At 41.4% G+C, this 21,516-nt stretch overlaps 1 protein-coding gene across 4 annotated transcripts in view; it reads right to left on the reverse strand.

Moving 5' to 3' along the window:
* Positions 1-19,957, reverse strand: part of PPP4R1 (protein phosphatase 4 regulatory subunit 1) — a 59,630-nt gene extending 39,673 nt beyond the window's left edge. The window contains exons 1-4 of one of the 4 annotated variants that reach the window (XM_045793878.2): positions 19,504-19,944; positions 19,251-19,295; positions 18,247-18,291; positions 729-813 (exon numbers count right to left, since the gene is read on the reverse strand). In XM_045793878.2, the coding sequence (XP_045649834.1) occupies positions 729-787 (59 nt within the window). In that variant the 5' untranslated portion in view covers positions 788-813; positions 18,247-18,291; positions 19,251-19,295; positions 19,504-19,944. Of the gene's footprint in view, positions 1-728; positions 865-18,246; positions 18,292-19,250; positions 19,296-19,503 lie in introns of all 4 variants that reach the window. The other 3 variants (XM_087869975.1, XM_045793874.2, XM_045793875.2) reach the window with 3 other exon arrangements.
* Positions 19,958-21,516: the final 1,559 nt, after the last annotated feature.

A 21,516-nucleotide genomic window follows, 5' to 3' on the forward strand; every position in this document is an offset into this window, starting at 1 on the left:
ACATGGTTTTAAAGAATGTTTTTCTTAATATATTTTATAACATAAAGTCACTAATTTCCTAAGTGACAAATGCCATATGGATTTTATTGTAACAAGATGAGACCGAATATTTACCAAAATATTTTTCATCTTTAACTGAAGTGACAAATTTCTAAGGTCACTGAAAATTTATAAAATTTCAGTTATCTTTAACTATCAAGTAATAGGAAAATACACACATTCTTCATTATATAAAATATTACCTTCATACATTTTTACTAAATGAGTTCTATACATCTATACTCAAAAAATTTAAGACTTTCAGATTTCCCAGAAAACCGATACAGGTATTCTGGGGACCACAGCTGGAGAAACAATGCATTAGGAAGAATGTCCCAATCCCCTTGAACATCACCTGGCACACAGTAGGTATACAACATCATCTGTTGAAAGAATAATATACTCCCCTCAGTAATCACTTTACACAAATATCAAAATTATGCCTAACAGCAAAAAAGTAATGGTGGTTGTTGTTATTGTTTTTTGCCAAAAAGCAAAGAAAGAGTGCCAGATGCTTACGAGGATCAAAGAGTAAACAATTATAAATGAGGCCTTGGCTGTGATTATTAACAAAACACGTTGACTAAGACTACACGTTAATATTACTTTAAGCAGGAAAACTGTATTTTCCCTACGGAAAGGAATGTAATAATCCTTCCACTTCCACAAGGAAAAGAATATGCACATACCTGTTAAATACGTTCTCACTTGCAGCATACTTGTCCAATCTCCCCAGTGGCGTCAACATTTCATCTTGTGAGACAAAGTCCAGGGCTGAAGGTATAATAATCACATCAGACTCTGAGCTGTAGTCATCCACACCAACTATCAGAGACATCAGAAATACTCCTTATAACACTTTGAAAGTAAAAAGTACCCCTTGCCTGTCTGAAGCAGCTAAGTAAAATGGCCTTTAATGTTTCTGGAGTGGGATAAAGGTTCACAAGAGACTCTTCCATCAACTCAGAAGCCATGAATGACTGAAGGATGCTCCCCTCCTTTTTCTATAGATACGTCTAGATGTCTCTAGAAACACAGGGGTCAGAGGCTACAGAAACTCAGAGTGGAGTGATCACTGAGAACTTACATGTTCAAGGAGAACACTAACAACTTGTAAATAAATAAAATGTCAAACACTGGTAAAGTAAATTCTGCAATGCAGTCAGAATAACTCACACTATAAGCAAAAGAACAAATATAAGAATTACAGCAGATGTCTCATCAGAAACAATATAAGCCAGGAGACAGTAGAGCATGCCTTAAAGTACTAAAAGAAAAAAACCCAAAAAACAATGTCAACCTACAACTCTATACCCAGTAAATAAACACCTTTAAAGTATCTCTGAAATTTGTATCTTTCAAATACAAAGATTTCAGACACACAAAAGCTGACAGACATCATCCCCAGCAAACCTACACTACAAGAAATACTGAAGTCCTTCAAGCAAAAAGAAAATTATACCAATTCGAAATCTAGATCTATACAAAGGAATAAAGAGCACTAGGAATGGTAAATATGTGGGGAAATACAAAAAAGACTTTTCTTATTTAAAAATCTCTTTGAAAGATAAAGTAAAACTATGTACTGCAAAAAAAAAAAAAAAAGATAAAAAATGTATTGCGACGACTCTTAACTAGAATGAACAGACTGATGGTCACCAGAGGGGAGATGGGTGGGGCAATGGCTGAAATAGGTGATGGGGATTAAGGGGGGCACTTGTTGTAATGAGCACCGGGTGATGTATGGAAGTGCTGAATCACTATATTGTACATCTGAAACTAATTACACTGTATGCTAACTGGAATTTAAATAAAAACTTTAAAAAAATGTATTTTGGGTTTCTAACATATATAGAAGTTAAATAATGACTATAATAGCAAAAGTCAGGAAAAGGGCAAAGTACACTGTTCTAAAGTTCTTACAGTGTATTTGAAGAGATACATATTATTTGAAGGCAGACTATTAAGATATATACTAATTATAAACTCTACAGTAGCCATTAATCATCAAAAAAAACCCCTAAAAACAAAAAACCAATAACAACAACAACCACCCCACCAAAGATACATAGCTAGTAAGCCAATAAAGGCCATAAAATGGAATCATAAAAAGAAATACTCAATCCAAAGGGCAGAAAAAGAGGATAAAAGAAGAGAGAGGACAAACAGAAGAGAAACAGCAAGATGTGAGATTTAAACCCAGCCGTGTCAATAACCACGCTGAGCGCAAATAGTCTCAATACCCCAATTAAAAGGCAGAGATTTTCAAACTGGATTAAAAATAACACCTAACATTAAAATAATTACTTACACAGTGCAGACAAATTTTATACAATTTATGCTTATCTACAATTCACAGCGAAGTATCTTATTTATTTTGAATCAGAAGGTTGTAAAAACCACTCAGTTGCTCTCATTTGGCCTCTGTTTTCTCTTTCTAGCACAGGACTGTTGAGCTAGCATGACCTCAAAGGCACCTTTATGCAGGCTCTAGAATTCTATGACTATGACCAAACTGTTTCATCAGTCTCATACTTGTTAATCTTAAAGATAACCATTAAATACATGATTCTGGTCCTTAGAAAGCCAGGACCGTCCCACGTTGCAGGGTATAAGGCAAGCTTGGATCACTTAGCTCTAAAGGCAGGCGCCAGGTCGCATATTCGAATACTGATTATGTAGGTTTGGAGTGAGCCCAGGAGCACTCATTTTTAATAAATACCCCTACTAATTCAAATGCAGACTGTTAAACAACCATATTTAAGAAACATACTGTTAGAGGGCAACGAAATCCTATTTTGCTTCAACTTCGGACACCACTCTATTACGGTTGACAATTACTTCTCTACAAAAGGAGGTGTTCCACTCTGGCACGGGCACTGGTGACAAAGCCTCACTTCTATTTCCCAGAACGGCTGCCTCCTGCCAGTATCTGTGGAATCATTCTGGCCTGAACCCTCCTTTCTGAATTCAAAATTTCTTCATCAATTCTTGATTGGACTAATAAGGCTCTGAATCTCATCTTAATGGAGGCCACAAGGATTTGGTTACCATAGTTACAGACTACACACTCAGGTCTTACCCAGTCATCCTGCAAATGTCTGCCACAGGTTACAAAAAAGAGAAACACGAAAATAATCAATAAAAAGACTATTACCACTAATGAAAAAATCCTACAGCATATACTGAGTGATGGTACAGTAAATAATATCCTCCAATAAAACAACACAGAGGTAGTAAATGTAGCAGTACTGTTAACAAGGAATCTATCGTTTATGCAAAGTAGAACACTAAAAGATTATGATAAATTAAAGACACAAATTATACCCCTTATGAGTACTCTCAGAAACATGCAAGAAAGAACAGCTAGAAAGCCAACAGGGGAATTAAAACGGAATACTAAAAAATATCATTAACCCAAGAGAAAGTCAGGAAAAAAGCAACAGAGGGAAAAAAAGAGAGAGACGATCAGAAAAAAAACAGACCTAAATCCAACCAGATCAATAATTACATTATATAGAAGCAGACTAAACATATAAAAGCAGAGATCCCTAACCAAAAAAAAAGTAATACCCAACTATAGCCTATCCACCAGAGACAGTTTCAAAGCCAAATTTTCAACCAATAGGTTGAAAAGAATTTTTTTTTACAAAAGATAAAACATGAAGCAGTAAGTCTAAGAAAGCCAAAGTGGTGATATTATTATTAGACAAAATAGACAAAGACAAAGACTATTACTGCAGATGAAGAGAGATATTTCATGCCTCCATACCCCACCTGAGCACCTTCTTTCTGGACAACTAACTTCAGTTTACAGATTCTTGGACACTGTGGCAGCCAAGAGCCCTTTAGGGTGTCATAGCCTTAAAAACCTAGGTTCCTCCACTGATGAATCATGTTATTGGAAATTTCAAATTGACCAAAAAGCATATAACAACAATGATCACTCTAGGGGGCCTGGGTGGCTCAGTTGGTTGGGCGGCTGCCTTCCGCTCAGGTCATGATCCTGGAGTCCCCAGATCGAGTCCCGCATCGGGCTCCCTGCTTAGTGGGGAGTCTGCTTCTCCCTCTGACCCTCCGTCCTCTCATGTTCTCTCTCTCTGTCTCAAATAAATAAAATCTTAAAAAAGAAAAACAAAACAAAAAAACAATGATCACTCTAAAATGCTTTTTCAAATTATCTGACCTCCCCAAATTCCCATACTTCCTCCTCCCCGGTAAATTTACTGTCTTAGCTGAAGGGCAACCAGCATGGAGTGGAAAAAGAAAGAGGACTTGCAAGCTCTACGTAAGAGATGGAATTCCAATAGATACTTAAGTAGGCAATCTTCATTTTTCAAAACTGCATACTTAATTATCAAATAAAAGCCTCCATGAAAAATCTATATGACATCTTTTTAAAAAAATTTTTACTTAAGTTTTTTACCTTAATTCCAGCATAGTTAACATAGTGTTATATTAGTTGCAGGTGTACAATATAGTGACTCAACAATTCTATACATTACTCAGTGCTCATCATTATAAGTGTACTCTTTAATCTTTTAATGAAAAGTTGTGGGTTTTAGTGAATTCTAATAGACCAGAATCCTTTTTTTTTTTTTTAAGATTTTATTTATTTATTTGACAGAGACAGCCAGCGAGAGAGGGAACACAGACAGGGGGAGTGGGAGAGGAAGCAGCAGGCTCCCAGTAGAGCAGGGAGCCCAAGGCGGGGCTCGATCCCAGGACTCCGGGATCACTCCCTGAGCTGAAGGCAGACGCCTAACGACTGAGCCACCCAGGCGCCCCAGACCAGAATCCTAATAGAAGAGAATTCTTAATAGGGACAGAACCCTAGAGCACAAACTGAAGTCTTATATTTAAGGCATCATATGGCAAAGGCCCAAAACATAAATTAGACTCAACAGATCCTTCTAGTTCCAAAGTATAAGAACCAAACATGTTACAATACAAATAAAGAGATCAAGAAAAAAATGTTGAGAAAGTAACTACAGAAAAATGACATTTCTCTTTGTTAACTTATAAAACAGAATACTTCCCTTTGTAGAAAGCTAAGAGGTCATACAGTGGAAGAGAGAAAATACCCTTACAGTTCAGGATGTGTCTCCCCTACCTACTCTCAGCTCCTTGCACCAGCACCAACAGAAACCCAAAGTAGCAGAAAGCAATGACCTAATTTTTAGCTGTTTTAAATTTAAGGAAAATGTAAAAGTTTAAAAGTTGGATCCATGTGGAAGTCTGAAGATGATTAATTTAACCCCTACGTAGTGACTGCAAAAAGTGGTGTGAAAAGGGCAGAGGCTCTTCAAAGTGAGACAGACCTGGGTTCAGATCTCATGTTCTGCCAGTCATGAACTATGTGAACTTACACAAATATCTAATTAATTTGGGTCTGCTTCTTCATCTATAAAATACTGCAAGACTTCAATAAAGGGCAAGACTTTTAAGACACACATTCTAAGATGTCTATAAAGTCTCTAACACAGTGTCAGGCAAATAAGTAAATGTTCCCTCCTCTCTGCATTTAGGTCTGTTTCTAGTTAGAGAATCTCAATGTGGTTTCCATGTGTTTTTAAATGTTTTCATCCATTTCAACCAGTAAGTAGGGCTGCACATACACTGGGAGTGCCAAGCACTCAACAAGGAACACAGATAGAAACACTAGACAAAAAGTGTATGCATGTAAGTATATATGTACAGCTATGTGTACACAGACATATACACGAAGAAAGAATATACCGTGTAAGAATACATACATACAAAATATATTGTTAACTATTAAATGTTGTTAGTTATGGTAAGTCTAAATCTGCCCTGGTGAGTACAAGAAGACTTCAAAAAGTCAGGCAGTTCTTGGAAGACACACTGGAGTTGCCAAGCAGAGGCAGGAAGAGGGCATTCCCAGCAGAGAGATCTAAGGACGCTAAGGGGGGAGTAACAGCAAACCATGGCATGTCTGGCAAACCACCCACGGACTGTAGTGCAGGTGGGACACAGGGTTCCTCTAGAAGCGAGGCAGGAAGAATAGGGAAATGTGGCCAACCAAAATCAGCCTAGCCTTCTAATTTTTAAAAAGTTAACACTATTACATTTTTACATTATCACAGCTAGAGAATCCGCCTTGACACCCCGTAGTTAGGAATGGCATAGGAACGCTGAGCAACAACTTGGTCAAATTCAATAGTAGCTACCTCTCTTGGGCAACAGACAGTTCCGGGCAGCATCTCTGCTTATTCAACTGTGCTATGCTAAGACTTTATTAAAATTCTCGATTATTAATAAAAACTGTCATTTTTTTTAAGTTAAGCAATAAGCAAAGCTCATGATGTCTTTTCCAAGCCAAAGACTTTTTGCCTTTACACAGCATTCTAAGAGAACCCCAGGTATCACATTACTCCTCTCCCGATTATGACACCCTTAGTCGCTGGAGCAGAAAAGGAGGAAAGGAATACAGAGAAGCCCTAGTCCCCTTAAAGAGTTCAACATTCTAATTCAGTGGCGACAATCCTGGTTCCACCTGCATCAATACCGTAAGTAAGCCTCTTTTCTACGCCTTGTTAACAATGCTCAGACATACTACAAATTTATGCTCATTTCATGCTCTTTAAGAATTTTGAATCTACTATTCTTAAATCTTAAATTCTCTCAGAAGATGTTCCAAATCCCTAAGTTCCCAGAACTACACTAAAAAAATCAACTCCCGTTCCTGCCTTACCATCATTAATGATAAACGCTACAGCACCAAGCGAGGGGGAAACAGTGCCAGCAGCCAGGAGAACAAAAGCAGGGGAGAAGAGGCTGAGTAGTGCTGCCGCCCACCATTCTACTCCTGACCACAGATATGCTTAAGAGCATGAGAAGATCCAGAAGTGCCTCAGCTGTCTGGACGTGCTTCTCAAAATGTAGCAGCTCACTACTGCTGTCTAAAGATATATTTTTCCAACAACATTGCCTTTAAACACCAACCACCTTATTTAGGACTCAACTACAGAAACAGCAACATTACAATGGTGGAGGGAAAACAAGGCCATGTATAGTACGCTTTACAAGCAATATAAAGTAATTAAGGGCAATTCTGAGTACCTGGGTTTTTTCCTGACACACTGAATCTAGAACTTAAGCTTGCTATTCTCTAAAATGACTTTTTCATCAAACTTCTTAAAGAGGTAGTTCCCTTTGCAGCCTTCACCTCCTCAAGACAAGCAATCTGTCCTATTTCCCTTCACTCTTGTGATTCTCGTCTTAAGGATCAGCAATAATTTGCCAAAATTCGAGGGCCCTTCTTAGACCTATTGTCTTACTTCTCTACAGCACTTGACAAGGCTGACTTCCGCTATCCCAACTTCTCTGGAAGTACACCATCCTGAGTACTTTTCTACCTTTCTGGACTATTCTTATTTTTTTCTGATTGTTTAATGTAGGTAGTTTCCCTCTACTTTTATCCTATTTTACACACACACACACACACACACACACACACACACACCCCTCTCCCCTCCCTCTTGAAAATGCAAGGCTTCAACTCTCACTTATAATGTAAATAACCTCTAAAAGTCTCCTGCCCTAATCCCCAGATCCATATTTGCAGGTACTTCATAGACTCTCCGCCTCAATGTCCCATTTGTTCTAAAAATTAAACTGTCCAAACTGTATTATAAAAACCAGCTCTTCCTCAGGACTTTCTCCCTTGTGACCTTGAGTTCTCAAACAGTAAGTGTTCAGTTACCTTTTTAACATGCCTTTCTGGCCCCCATCATCTAATCAGTTGCTAAGAACTATAAATCCTACTTTCATAAAGTATTCTGGATTCCCACATCTCAGTTCCCAACACCCTAATTCAGAGGTTCTGATGTCTTTTGCTGAGAGCAAACTGGGGCACTTGAACCCCACGAGGGACACAAAGATTTTCCTGGGAATATATCAGACGGATGACTTGAAGGGATATTCTAGACCCCAACTTCCAAGAGTACTCTTATTGCAAAAATGTGTGTAGGGGTTTGGATCCTAAGGCTTTCCCTTTTACAATCTCCGGCCTCCCACGGGACAAGTAAAGATACATCTCCTAGCTCCAAGGCCACCATGTTACACTGCCCCAAGACTGGAAAAACCTCCACTGTCAAACAAAAGGACCCAAAGAGACACTACTGGAAGCGTTAAGAGATCGACTCCCTAATGATTTTAACAAATACTTTTACAAGTCTGATACTTTTCAAACCTTTGCTTTCAAAAAATTTGAAAGGTTGAATAGCTCAGTAAAAACATGTTTTTAAAAATTTTAGCATATAAGTTGGAGGAAGTTCAAGGACATTACTGGCACTGCTAACAAAACCCTCTCCATCAACTTATTTATGTCAACAAAATGTCTCAGTGCACACAGGTCTTAAAAAGTAGAAAATGGATGCTAAATATTGTCTCATTCTGGCAATAAACTATATTCATCCATGAATACATACATCACTTTTTAAAAAGCCCCATCCAGGGGCACCTGGATGGCCCAGTCGGTTAAAACATCTGACTTCAGCTCAGGTCATGATCTCAGGGTCCTGGGATGAGCCCCACATCAGGGTCCCCACTGATTATGGGAGACTGCTTCTCCCTCTTGCTCTCCCTCTGTCCCTCCCCTCCCTGCACTCTCAAAAAAAAAAAACAAAAACAAAACAAAGCTAAAAAAAAAATCTTTTCAAAAAGCCCCATCCATTTCGTTGAGATACCTAGTCAGTAAAATTGTGTAGGAAATGGAAAAAGATCAAGAAAAAAGAACAGGGTAAAATTCCCAATTCTTGAAAATGGATGACAGTGGGTATCAAAGTGTTATGCTATGTAGATTCCATTTTAAAAAATGGAATTTTTTAACAGTGACATTTGTAAGTTTTGTTTTAAAAAATAACTGTAAACTTAAAAATGCACAAGATAGAGTTTTTGAAACTATTTTAGGAAGTATACAGTAATTAAGTTTGAAGACCACTGCCCTCAAAGGACTTCGGCTCCCCCCCCCCATTCTATCCCAGTTTACACATCACAACCACTTCCATCTTCCTAAAGCTCTACTCTGTTCAATACACTCCCTGCCCTCCCTCCCTCCCTCCCTCCCTCCCTCCCCCACCCCAAAACTCCAAGACACCAGGACTAAGGGACAACTTTCTCACGCTGTAATTCAAGGGACTCCATGATCTGACACAGCCTCTTTCCCTCTCCTGCACACAGCCCATACAGGGGCCCATTTCCCATCACAATTCCCACAACTCTCCTGTCTTATGTGCTTGTCACATCTGCCCCATTTCCGCCCTTTTACCCCCATCTCAGTTTAAACTTACCTATTTACAAACACCATCCAGGAAGCATTTCCATTTTTTAAAAAGATTTTATTTATTTGGGAGAGAGAAAGCGAGAACATGAGAGTGGAGAGGGTCACAGGGAGAAGCAGACTCTCCGATGAGCAGGGAGCCCGATGCAGGATCCCAGGGTTCCTGGGACTCCACGATCATGACCAGAGCCGAAGGCAGTCCCTTAACCAACTGAGCTACCCAGGCGCCCTCCTCTTCTTTCTAATTAAGATCTCTTCCTCAACTCCCCCAGTCTGGGTGCCCCTAGCTTTTATTCTGCTGGCAATAGCAGTGTTTGAGTTGTTTTTTCTTCATTTTTTTCTGCCTGCCCCCAGCCCCAGACATAGATAAATTCCCTGAAGGCCGAGACCGTCCTGTTAATCTTTTTCTTACTTAAAAAAGAGTCTAATGCTTCTCCTGAATAATGCACATTTATTAACATTTGTTAGTGAAAGGTAGCCCATAGGGATACTTGAGGGGACTAGGGTACTTCATCCTCCAAGCTCATTAGCATATTAATGCCTCTAATAAGTACCACACCAAAGAGAATGGTTAATTTGTAGGACCTGACTTTCACCAAGCTTGATCACAACACAACATCCTTCTGTTCACCATACAGTCTCTAATAATAGCCTCTAAAACAGGGAAGAAAAAAAAAAAAAAGCAGACAATGTGTCCTCCCTCCTCCAATTTTTTCGATACTACTTAGGGCCACAATAAAACTTGCCAAATTCTGTTTCCCAATTCTTTATATTCTTTTTAGAAAATGAAAATGAGATGTACCTTGGAGACTTAATCATTTTTATAAGATTTACTTTAAGATACGGGGTTTTAAGATGATAGTCTAATAAATAAATCAACAAATGAATAGGGAAGAAGGGGAAGTTCTGTAAAGCAGACTGAGAGCCAGTAAATGTAAATTGTTTCAAGTAAGAATCACGGACACATTCTAACACCAATGGGTAAAAGTTTGTTTGGGAATGAGATATTTCCCCAGTGTCAAACTATTCCCCTTACTAATTACAAAAGGAAAGAACAGAATCTTTAGGTGGAGAAATCTTGCACACATCACCTTAACCAAGTGGTTAAAATTACCACCACCAATAATGGACAACTGGTATCAGGTGCCTCTTGAGATGAAGCACTGAGAAAAATCACAGCATTGCTTACAAAGTATTCCTGTTTAAAAACAAAAAAACAAACAAACAAAAAAACACAACCTGAATCAACTCATAAGGGAACATAAAACCAAACTGATTCTCCAAAAGTATCAATATCATGAAAGATAAAGGCTTTTAAAGAGGCATTACAACTAAATGCAGTGTTGGAGCCTGGACTGGCAACATGGTTGCCATAAAAAACATTATCAAATAATTGGTGATGGGGCGCCTGGGTGGCGCAGTTGTTAAGCATCTGCCTTAGGCTCAGGGTGTGGTCCCGAGCTCTGGGATCGAGCCCCACATCAGGCTCCTCCGCTAGGAGCCTGCTTCTTCCTCTCCCACTCCCCCTGCTTGTGTTCCCTCTCTCGCTGGCTGTCTCTCTCTGTCAAATAAATAAGTAAAATCTTGAAAAAAAAAATTGGTGAAATTTGAAAATGGACTACTTATTACATATTTGAATTATATCAATGTTATGTTTTCTGAATCTGATTGCTGATTATGAGAGAATGGCCTTGCTCTTAGGAGATTCAGGCGAAAGGGCCTGATTTCTAAATTTATTCTCAAGAGATGCAAATAAGATTAAGAACAATGTATTTATTACAATGTTTGTGTGTGTGTGTGTGTGTGTGTAAATGAATAGAAAAAATAGAGCAAACCGGCAAAATGTTAACAGTAGTTGAAGGCAGGTGAAGAGTTTTGGGAATTAACACAGGTGTTAACCTGTGCAACTTATGTGTGGGTCTGAAATTTTTCAATTAATTCAATTAAATCAATTTTTCACATTTACCTTGAAAATAAATTACTTCAGTATTTGACACAAGTAAAGTTTTAGGACCATATTTAGCCTGGCCAGAAAAACCAAGACTCACCCTAGCAAGTATGTGCTGAAGGTCTACTGGGTGACGGGTACTCTGCTATAGGTAAAGAGTAAAAATGTTACAGACCTTGGACTTAATAGTACAGTGCAGGGGCAACAAATCATGGCCAGCAGGTAAAACTGGCCCCCAGTCTGTTTTTGCGCGTAGAGTTTCCTGGCAGACAGCCACGCTCCTTCATTTCTGTAGGGCCTGTGGCTGTTTCCATCCTACCCGGCAGACCTGAGTAGCTGCAACAGAGACCACGTGGCCTCAAAAACCTAAAATATTTAGAGTCCGGTCCTTCACTGAAACTTTCCAATCCTTGGTCTAGGAATGTAGCAGAAATGTAATTAAGTCACTGCTTGGGGAAAAAATGAATAAAGACAACAAATTTGAAGGACCGTATAACTTAGTTCTTACAGCCCCAAGCAACAGGTATGCTGTTTCAATTTGTACTTTGTGACAATATGTTCATCAGGTAGCTTTCCTTTAAATATAAATACTAAAAGCTTACGAAATCCTTAGAAATGATTTTTACTGAGACATATAAAACCATCCTATAGCATGTTTAATCTCCTAACTGAAGTTGAGCAAGAATAATTTCTTATAGTTCATCCTATATGAATATTGTAAAAACATTTCCCCAGGGTATGCATATAAACAAAAGAGGCATCAGTGTGTTTATCTGCTGTCAAATTAGTTACCAAGATCATGCTTCCAAACAGTATCTGCCGGAGGGACCCGCAGCATACCAAAGCCCCTGCAAGGGTGGACCTCCCATACATTATAGATGTGTTGTTTGTTCCCTTCACAGTGAGTAAACGTTTTCCTTACAGTCTTATTAACCCAATTACTTTGGTTAGTAATCCTTTTTTCCATAGGTAATCTAAATATAAAATTAGAGCTAATCCAGGTCCAAGTTACCACCAATCTCTAATACTCTAATAAATGGAGTCTGGAATTTATTTGAAGTCTTCAGGTTATTTCTGCCAAAAACTAATAGATTTAAAAGTAAAAATGACTTATATCAAGTCTGACTGTGACTATAAATTTAAAGCAGTACAGTTAATTTAAATATAAGTTCAGATTTTGGAATGACCACTTGAGGTGATCAGACATATTAGATCCCATCAATGGTCTTACACGCTTTTACTGCAACGACTGGCTCTCCCGTACACGAGTGCTTTAAAACACAAAGAAAAAGTGTGTATTTTGCTCCTAACATTTCCATGACAGACAGGAACTTAGGACAAAAAATATTTTAGCCATCAAATACTTACAGCATGTTACTACCTTTATATCATCCAGAAACTTCAGGAGGTTAATGACCTAAGCAAGTGATAAAGTAAGGGAAGTGAAATTGGAAGGCAGGAAGAATACAGTAGTAAAAGGTAATAAAGTGAGAAAGATCGCGTCACAGGGGTTCATTAACCTAACACTTTCAAGTCAGGTGACTGAGCAAATTATTTAACCATTGGATAAGCCTTATTGGATACCATTTTTGTAATTTTGTGGTTACAGACCTCACAGGGGAATACTGTTAAGTAAGGTTATAGCACAATGCCTAACACACAGTATAACAATAAATGGTAATTAAAAAAATAAAACCCAAAAATTTCTCCCACCTCTCTTTTGCAACTAAAGAACTATGTTAGATAATATCTAGGAAACGAATACCCAAACCTACAAGATCTGAATTGTATTTTAGCTTCTGCCACCTTGCCACCCTTATCTGGGAGACCTTGGGCCTAAACTTTCTTCTGCTTAAAGGACGAATATATAATCTGCCCTCTACCTCCTGATTTCAGTAATTCTGGGATCACTGGCTCACTAGGGGTACAGCACAGCTCACAGTTTTAAAGTTGATGTGATCCTCTAGATGATAAGGCAAACCAATTTAAATATACAATTCAACTTGTGTTCACCGGTATTCTTTTGCTACCACAAAGGCTGGCCCAAAAGGGTGCAATGTGCTTAGCATGATAAAAATAAACAAGATGTTGCTTCTCTTAATCCGGTGATCAATACGAAAGTGAATTTAGTAATTATTCAAATGTGCTTTATTGCAGTAGAACCAGCAAGGCAAATGTCTAAAGAATCATTTAGGGTTGTCTGGGTGGCTTAGTTGGTGGAGGGTCTGACTCTTGATTTCGGCTCAGGTCATGATCTCCAGGGTCCTGAGATGGAGCCCCGTGTGCAGCTCTGTTATGGGTGTGGAGCCTGCTTGGGATTCTCTCTTTCCCTCTGCCCCTGCCCCCCATACATGCTCTCTCTCAAATAAATAAATCTTTAAAAAAGCAAGCAAACAAACAAACAAAAAAAGAATTTAATCATTCAAACTTTCATTATTTACTATACCTTAGTCACATTATTTACCATACCTTAGATACCCTTCTGCTCATAGATTAGAGCATCACACTTCAAGTGTAAGCCTTGTAAAATATTTATAGTTAAAATAAAATGACACCTGGGATGTCTTTAAAGTACTCTGGCTGCCTCCTCTCTACTCCCCAAAAAAGCCCAGATGTTAGAGGGAGGTAAAGGAAAGTTGAAGCAAAGTGGTGGGTATATGATGATTCATCTGCTGTGTGCAGGTTTGAAATTTCCCATTAAAAAAAATTAACGGCATTCACTTAAAAAAAAAAATCAATGTAATTCATCACATTAGAAAAACTAAAGAAAACCATAGATATAGAAAAAGAATGTGACAAAATCCAACATCCACTCCTAATTTTAAGAAAGCTCTTAGTAAACACAGGGAAGATAAACTGAACCTCAAAATTCAAAACTTCTGCTCAAAAGACAGCTAAAGCAAAAACAAGACAAGTCATAGACTAGAAAATAATATTGGCAAATCACATACCTGAGAAAGAACTTGTGCCTGGAATATATAAAGAACTCCCAAAACTTAATAAGAAAACAAGTACCCAATTAAAGAATGGGCAAAAGATTTGAACGGGCACTTCGTCAAAGATATATAGATGGCAAATGAACACAAGAAAATACGAGCATTATTAGTTATTAAGGAAATGCAAATTCAAACTACAAAAAAACCCCACAAAACCCAACCCACCATACATACTTAACAGGACGGCTAAAATGAAGACTGCCCACACCCAATGCTGGCAAGGGTACAGAGCACCCGGAACTCTCGCACACAGCTGGAGGCAGTATAAAATGGTACAACCACTTCGGAAAACAGTCTGGCAGTTCCTTAAAAAGGGAGATAGCCATTCCGCTCCTAGGTACATACCCAAGAGAAAGAACATATGTGTCCACACAAAGACTTGTACATGAATGCTCACCAGGGCTTTATTTGTAACAGTCAAAAACTGGAATCATTCCAAAAGTCCATCAACATTTTAAGGACAGAGCACAGCTGAGAAAAATGAAGTACTTTGCTCAAGATAATAAGTGAATAAACAACAAAGGCCAGAATCTGAATGCAGACCTAATGTTTACAAAACCAAGCGCGCTTTCCTCTGCACAGAACTATACTGGGATTTGGGTGCCTGGGTGGCTCAGTCAGTTAAGAGTCTGCCTTCAGCCCAGGTCATTATCCCTGGATTCTGGGATTCAAGCCCCAGAGTGGGGCTCCCTGCTCAGTTGGGAGTCTGTTTCTCCCCCTCCCCCTCCACCTACTTGTACACACTCTCTCTCAAGTAAATAAATAAAATCTTAAAAAAAAAAAAAAAAGAACGAACTACACTGAGATGTGTTCCAGAATTACGGCATGGTAAATGCTCAGACACCAACCTGACACCAAGTAGGGCAGAGAACAAGTCTGCTCCCAAGTCTAGAGGGGTAAAGAGCTAAGAACACCTGACTAAACAGTTAGGAGGATCAAAGGATGGATCTGGAGAAGGGGGACCTCAGGTGACCTGACAGCTAGAAGATGGGTGCAAAGTGCCCTCTTCAGAACTCACAAGGACTAAGGGTCCTTTAACCTCCTTAGCCCAAATTCCATAGGTGTGCCTCCTCCTCCTCCCAAAACATGACATTAGGTTTATTTTCAGATCCAAGTTAAATGCAAAATAACACTTTAATTCTAGTCTAGGGACTGCCCACCCTATCATGCAACTGATGGCAAACCATCAAGAGAGGAAAAAAAATCCCGAATTCCAAAATATAAGGCAAACAGAGGAGTGAAGAGTTTAAATTATACATTCTGTTTTGATGAGAGGAGGAACCGAGGCAAAAGGAGCAGAAATAAAAAAACCAGTGATCAAACAAACGTGGCAAACTAATGAACTTTACCTAGGAAGGGCTATTTGTCTTTCATAGGCAGAAAGAGCAAACAAAAACCTATATTGTTTTTTTTTTTTCCCAAGTCATGCAGCTACAAGCCCAGACAGCTGACATGCATATTTGCAAAGGGTTTTCCCCCTTTTACTTTCTTAAAAAAAAAAAAAAAAAAATTCTGTAGAGAATTGTTACCCAACACATCATTAACTGATTCTATGCACGTGTGGGTACCACTAAAACCATTTTTAAGCATGCATTTCTAGACTATTAATTATATTATCTCTAAATAAAGATTTTTCCTGTCCAGTCTTGCTGGTGGCAATCAAAACATCCAACCAAGTCTCATGACTCACTCTTCCAATTCCCCATTTAACAACACTTCTAAATATCATGACTTTCAAGGGCACCTTCCTACAGTTTTTTTAATTGATTCCCTGGCCACTACTACACACAGCCCCAATTTTTTACTCCTTACTTTCCTAAGGTGACTTAAAGAATCTTATCAAAACTAGATTTCAAAAGTAGTCCGAGGGCCCACAGACTCTTTGAAAGAAGTACAGTCCAGGCAGTTATTACCCAATTAGTTCTGGATCCATCCTTAATTCATTCTAATCCAATAGTGCCCTCAAACCTGAAAAATAATATAGTGTGAAAGATTTCAAAACTTCTTCAGATATGAACAATTCTGCAGTATGGCATATGCTGTAATTTAGCGCCAAAAGCTCTTTGACATCATGCTAGTTACAGCTGAAAGAAAAGTTAACATAAAGACTAAATAAGCTGTATGACACCCAAGCTTCATCCGAATGACCTCTCCGTTAAACAAACCACATGCAGCATGCTAGATTAATCCTCAAGGGTATTTTAAGCATGGGTTCCAACAAATTGCCTATACAACAGGCCTGGGCTGCTCAATGTTATAAACTGAGCAATTTAAGAAAAGACTGTATTTCCGATACAATATTTGGAATCAGGAGGCCTACCTTCAAATTCTGGCTGGTAGTTAAGGAGTTTCATTTCTTGAGAAAATAATTTAGTCCCTTGTGTGTCAACGGATTTACGTACTGATATCCGAATCCTACAGCCTACATCTCACAGGAGTGTTGTGAAGAATAATCTGCGTAAGAAGGCTAACCCATCCAACCTTACTGTAATATTACTATAAGCCCTATCTCACCTATTTTAGAAATCTAGCAACTGAAATGTAAATCAAAACTGCATCTTTGGAAAAGTGACGATAGAAATTTAAAATCTCTATGAAAGTCTACCTGTAATTTTGCACGGCCTCCCGTTATTCAAGAAACAGAAAGGGTTTTCCTGACTCTGAAGTCACTCTGCTGAGACACCTATTCAAACGGGTGTCACTGGCTTGCTTTCACTTTGAAATTCAAAGTATGTTTCATGATACAGTATGGAAAGTACCACTTTTAACCTAAAACAAACTTAACAGCACCTAATCATTTCGTTTACTTACTTTTATGACCTTCTGCTATGTACATACAACGCACCTTTTTTAAGAAGTTAACTGCAAGCTTTAGCAGCATCTATAATTATATTAATTCTGTAGTGTAACGTTCAACATCAGTATCTCCTTCTTTTTTTAAGCTTCCCTTCCTCTTCACTCATAACCACCACCACATAATAGCCCTTCTACCAAGTACTGTTCTAAGGCCTTTATGTGCATTCATTTACGTCTCTAAACAACTCTAAATAGGCAATACTTACTATGCCTATCTTCAAATGACAAAACTTAAGCATATGGAAGTTAAGTGACTTGCAGGAGTCTGTCCAAAGTGACAATATCAAAACTGCCACCAAACAATCTGGCTTCAGAGTGTTGTTGTCCATTAACTACTGTGGTACACTGCCTCGGATATCTTCATTATCACACTTATATTAAAACTGCTTGTAAACCACTAGAGGGCATAGACTGTGACCATCCTTTGCAGAGCTATATCCTCAGTACACAGAAGCTTGAGGCTCATGAATAAATCACTTGTTGAGTTCTTCACAGGTGTGCTTTCCCCTCTAGACTGCGCTCCTTTAGGGTCAATGAGGAAACCGACACTCCAGCTCACCCTTTAAGTGCATGGCACCTAAGCGAAAATAAATGAATAGGCAGGAGTTCTTCCTCCACACATTCCTAAACACCTGCTGAATGACGTGTCTTCTATTTATAAAGTCTTGAACCTAATTACAGGAATGAGAAGCCCCTGTTTGAGAGAACAATCAGAGCCACCTTTCCAATCCTAACTTTGCAAGCAAGCAATAGCTGCCTTGAATAACCTTTAAAGCTTACTAGCAGACATAACATAAAACATTAGGTGAAATGTAAAAGCTGTCCTTCACTACATTAGTACTGCTCCCTTTAAGAGTTTTTACTTAAAAAAAACAGCCCAGAGTTAGCAAAAGTTAATTTTGCATATGGTTCATTTGCTTTAAAAATAATTACTTTTTAGAGAACCCTTTTGAAGAGTAAATTCCCCCTTCACTCAAAACACCTAGGAATTTAAAAATTAAGCTTAATTTGGCCAAGGGAAGCCACATTAGACAATGCTAGGGATTAACTACACAGTATTTAAAAGAGCAATTTCAGACTGCAACCATCTCTGAATTACTTACCTAGGTATTAGCCACAGTAAATCTCAGCATCAGGCAGGGTCTCCCCTAAATACACCACAAATTCTACCATGGTTATCATTTCAACGCAGAACAATTTCCAAATTATCTTCTGATTCTTAGAAAAGCACACACGAAATAAACAAATTCCTCTCTAAATATCAGTTCCTTCCTGACACTATTCTGGAGACAATGTCAAAGTTGTTTGGTTTTTTTTTTTTCCCTTTTTGCTTTTTAAACAAAAGATCGACTCTCTTAAAACTTCCCTTTCTCAAAGAAAAGCTAAAATTGTAATATTTAGGGAGGTCTGGGTGATTCGCGAACATTTGCATTAAAGAAATACGCTCTCCAAACCTAGTAACTCCTGCTAAGGCCACACCTTCTAGCCTTCCCGTAATCCACAAATCACAGAGGGGTGTCTAGGCAATCTAAAAACTGCTCGGAGCTAAAGGGAAATTACAGGTATGTAGTCTCCACACAGTCAGAGCCCAGGCAACAGAACCGGGACCAGGCTCCCCTACAGCTGGCCGCCGAGTGATACTTGCGAGCAACTCTAAGAAAACACACCTTCCTTCGCCCAGCCTCTTCCTTCCTGGGGGGGGGGGGGAGGGAGGTAGGGGTGGGGTCCGCGGAGGGCCCCCACAGGGAACAAGCACACCCCAAATGCCTATTTCACATTTCGGCCCTGCCACTTTCTCCTCCCGAACAGACGCCGAGCGGCCCCCGAGCCCACAGGCGCTCTGGGGGTGATGCGAGGGTGGGCGACGCGGCGGAGCCCGAGCTCGGGCGCCAGACAGGGCATCCCTCGCCGCCCGCGGAGCCGGGCGCGCCGTCCCCCCACCCTCGAAGCGAATGCTCCCTCCAGCTAGCGGCCCCGGCCGGCCCAGGGCCACGCCTCGCTGAGCCCCGTCCCCGCCGGCCGAGCCCAGGCCTCCGCCGCCCGCCCTTCCTTCCCGGCCACTCGCCGCGGGCGGCCGGAGCCGCGACAGCGAGGCGGGCGCACTCACATCCGTCCGCGTCCTCCTGCAGGTCCTCCTGGAGCAGCGAGAGGTCTGCGCCGAGGGGAGAGAAGAAAGGCCCGGTCAGCGCCCCCGGGACCCGGCGCGCCGCCCCCGCCGCCCGCCCTCCCGACCCCGCGGCGCCTCCCCGCGCCGAGACCCCGCGCCGAGACCCCGCGCCGGCCGCGAGTCGGGGCGGCGGCGGGCGGGCCGGCGCGGGGAGGAGGCGCCGCCGCCGCCCGGAGGACAGGGGGCCACGTACCCGCCATCTTGTGGTCGCCCCCTCCTCCTCGGTCTCCCGGGGATCCGGGGCTACATGGAGCGGAGCGAGCCGGGGAGCCGGGGAGCGCGCGCGGGAGGGGCGGCAAGGAGGAGGGACCGGCCGGCGGGGGCGCGCGCGGCTTCGCGCGCGGGGCGGGCCGAGGGCCCGGGCCTGGGCCGCGGGCGGAGCGGCTCCCGGGCGCTGGGGGCGGGTGGGCGCCACGGGCCCCGGGCCTCGCCCCGCCTCGCCCGGCCGTTTCGCGCGGCTCTCGGGCGGCCGGCGGTCCCTCCTCCCGCCTCCCTCGCTCCCGGCCCGGCCCGGCGGCGCGCGCTCACACCCTCGGCCGGAGGCGCCCTCACGCCGAGCGCTGCGACGGGCGCGCGCAAGCTGCCCGCCGGCCCGGGACCCTGCGGCGTGTGCCCGGAACCCGGCCCGGGCGGGGCCTCCCGCGGCCCGGCCGGCTTTATTGGGTCACGGGCCTCGCCCACCGCCTCGTCGGCCGCGGCCCTTCTTCGCGGGCTCGCCTTTCGCCGCCCCGCGCCCCCTCCCCAGGACTGCACGTACGTCGTCGGCGATCCGAGGCCCGGTAGAGGCCGAGGGTCCCACCCTCCGGGTGGAGGAAGCGCCGCCTCCCCGCGCGCCGGGGGCCCTCGCGAAGTGGCTGGTAACAAAGCCCAGGGCCCGGCTGTACCTTGGTTGAGTGACAAAGTCATCCTAATGCCCGCTTTCCCACCCGGCGCGTTTAAGTCCGAGGCACAGATTATGGTCCCCATGGCCTGCCCTTCGTGCGCTGACAAAGCGGGAAATGCTCCAGCAAGAGCGCCGGCAGGCCTGGGTTCAGATCTTGACTCTGCCATTTACTTCGGTGTGTAACCGTTTGTAAATGACGGATGATGCCTGCCCCAGGATTACTAGGATTAATGAAGAATGTGAGGAACCGGGCAGGGTACCTGATATCCAGAAGGTGCTCGATGAAGGGTGCCTGTGATTAGATTTTTTTTTTTTTCTTTAAATAATCTTGCGAGCATTCGATGTGCGGGACTAAATCACTACTACAGATTTTATTATTCCCGCTTTTTTTTTTTTTTTTGATGTGTCAAGTGATTAGCTCAAGTGCAAAGTGGAGGCTGAATCCAGGTTTTCTGACTTCATTTCACACTCTCCTATCTTCAAGACTCTATTCCAACTCCACCTAAGGCCTCCAAAATGATAATCTCCCGAAGTGGAGAACAAAACACCCAATTGTTTAATGGATGCCAGATGGCAGGTCTAGTTTCTGGAAGAGGAGAGGGAATTCTGAATAATCGGCTTGTAACTTTATGCATTGTGGTCTTCTATCAGTTGACCCTTGAACTACGCAGGTTTGAACTGTATGTAGATTTTTAAAATAAATACATTGGAAAAAATTTGGGAGATTTGCAATGATTTGAAAAAACTCAAACGGAGTAGCGTAGAAATACCTGGGGGGGGGGAGTATTATTGTAAGAATGCAGGATATAACACATATTATATACAAATCAACTGGGTTATTGGTAAGGCTTCCAGTCAACAGTAGGCTACAAGTAGTTAAATTTTGGGGAGTCGAAAGTTTTACGTAGATTTTTGGGGTGGGCACCCTATCCCATTGTATTGGTATTTAATGCCATTGAGAATCATACCGAGGATTAGATTGATCCTCTGAAATTCATCATTCTGTGTAATAAAATGGGGTCTACATCTCTATTCTAAAAACTTCCCTCTCAGCTATTACAAGGCGGAACACAGATTGCATAGTGTGTATTAAATTTCTAAAAGCAATAAAAAACAGAATAGTATCTATTACTCCAGATGTGTGTCTAATGTTCTCAAATATAGAATAATTAAAACTAAAGGCCAAATTCATATCCTGTTTCTTTCTTTGCCTTGCAGAATGCCCTTATGTGAATTCAGCTGACACTAATTCTCAAAATGACAGCTAGAAATTCACAAACTATCAAAGAAACCGGTCCCTATTGACTCAGTCCATGAGAGTTC

The sequence above is a fragment of the Ursus americanus genome, chromosome 19, assembly GCF_024610735.1.
Source record: "Ursus americanus isolate L20-20 chromosome 19, mUrsAme1.1.p, whole genome shotgun sequence".
In the NCBI taxonomy this organism is placed as follows: domain Eukaryota; kingdom Metazoa; phylum Chordata; class Mammalia; order Carnivora; family Ursidae; genus Ursus; species Ursus americanus.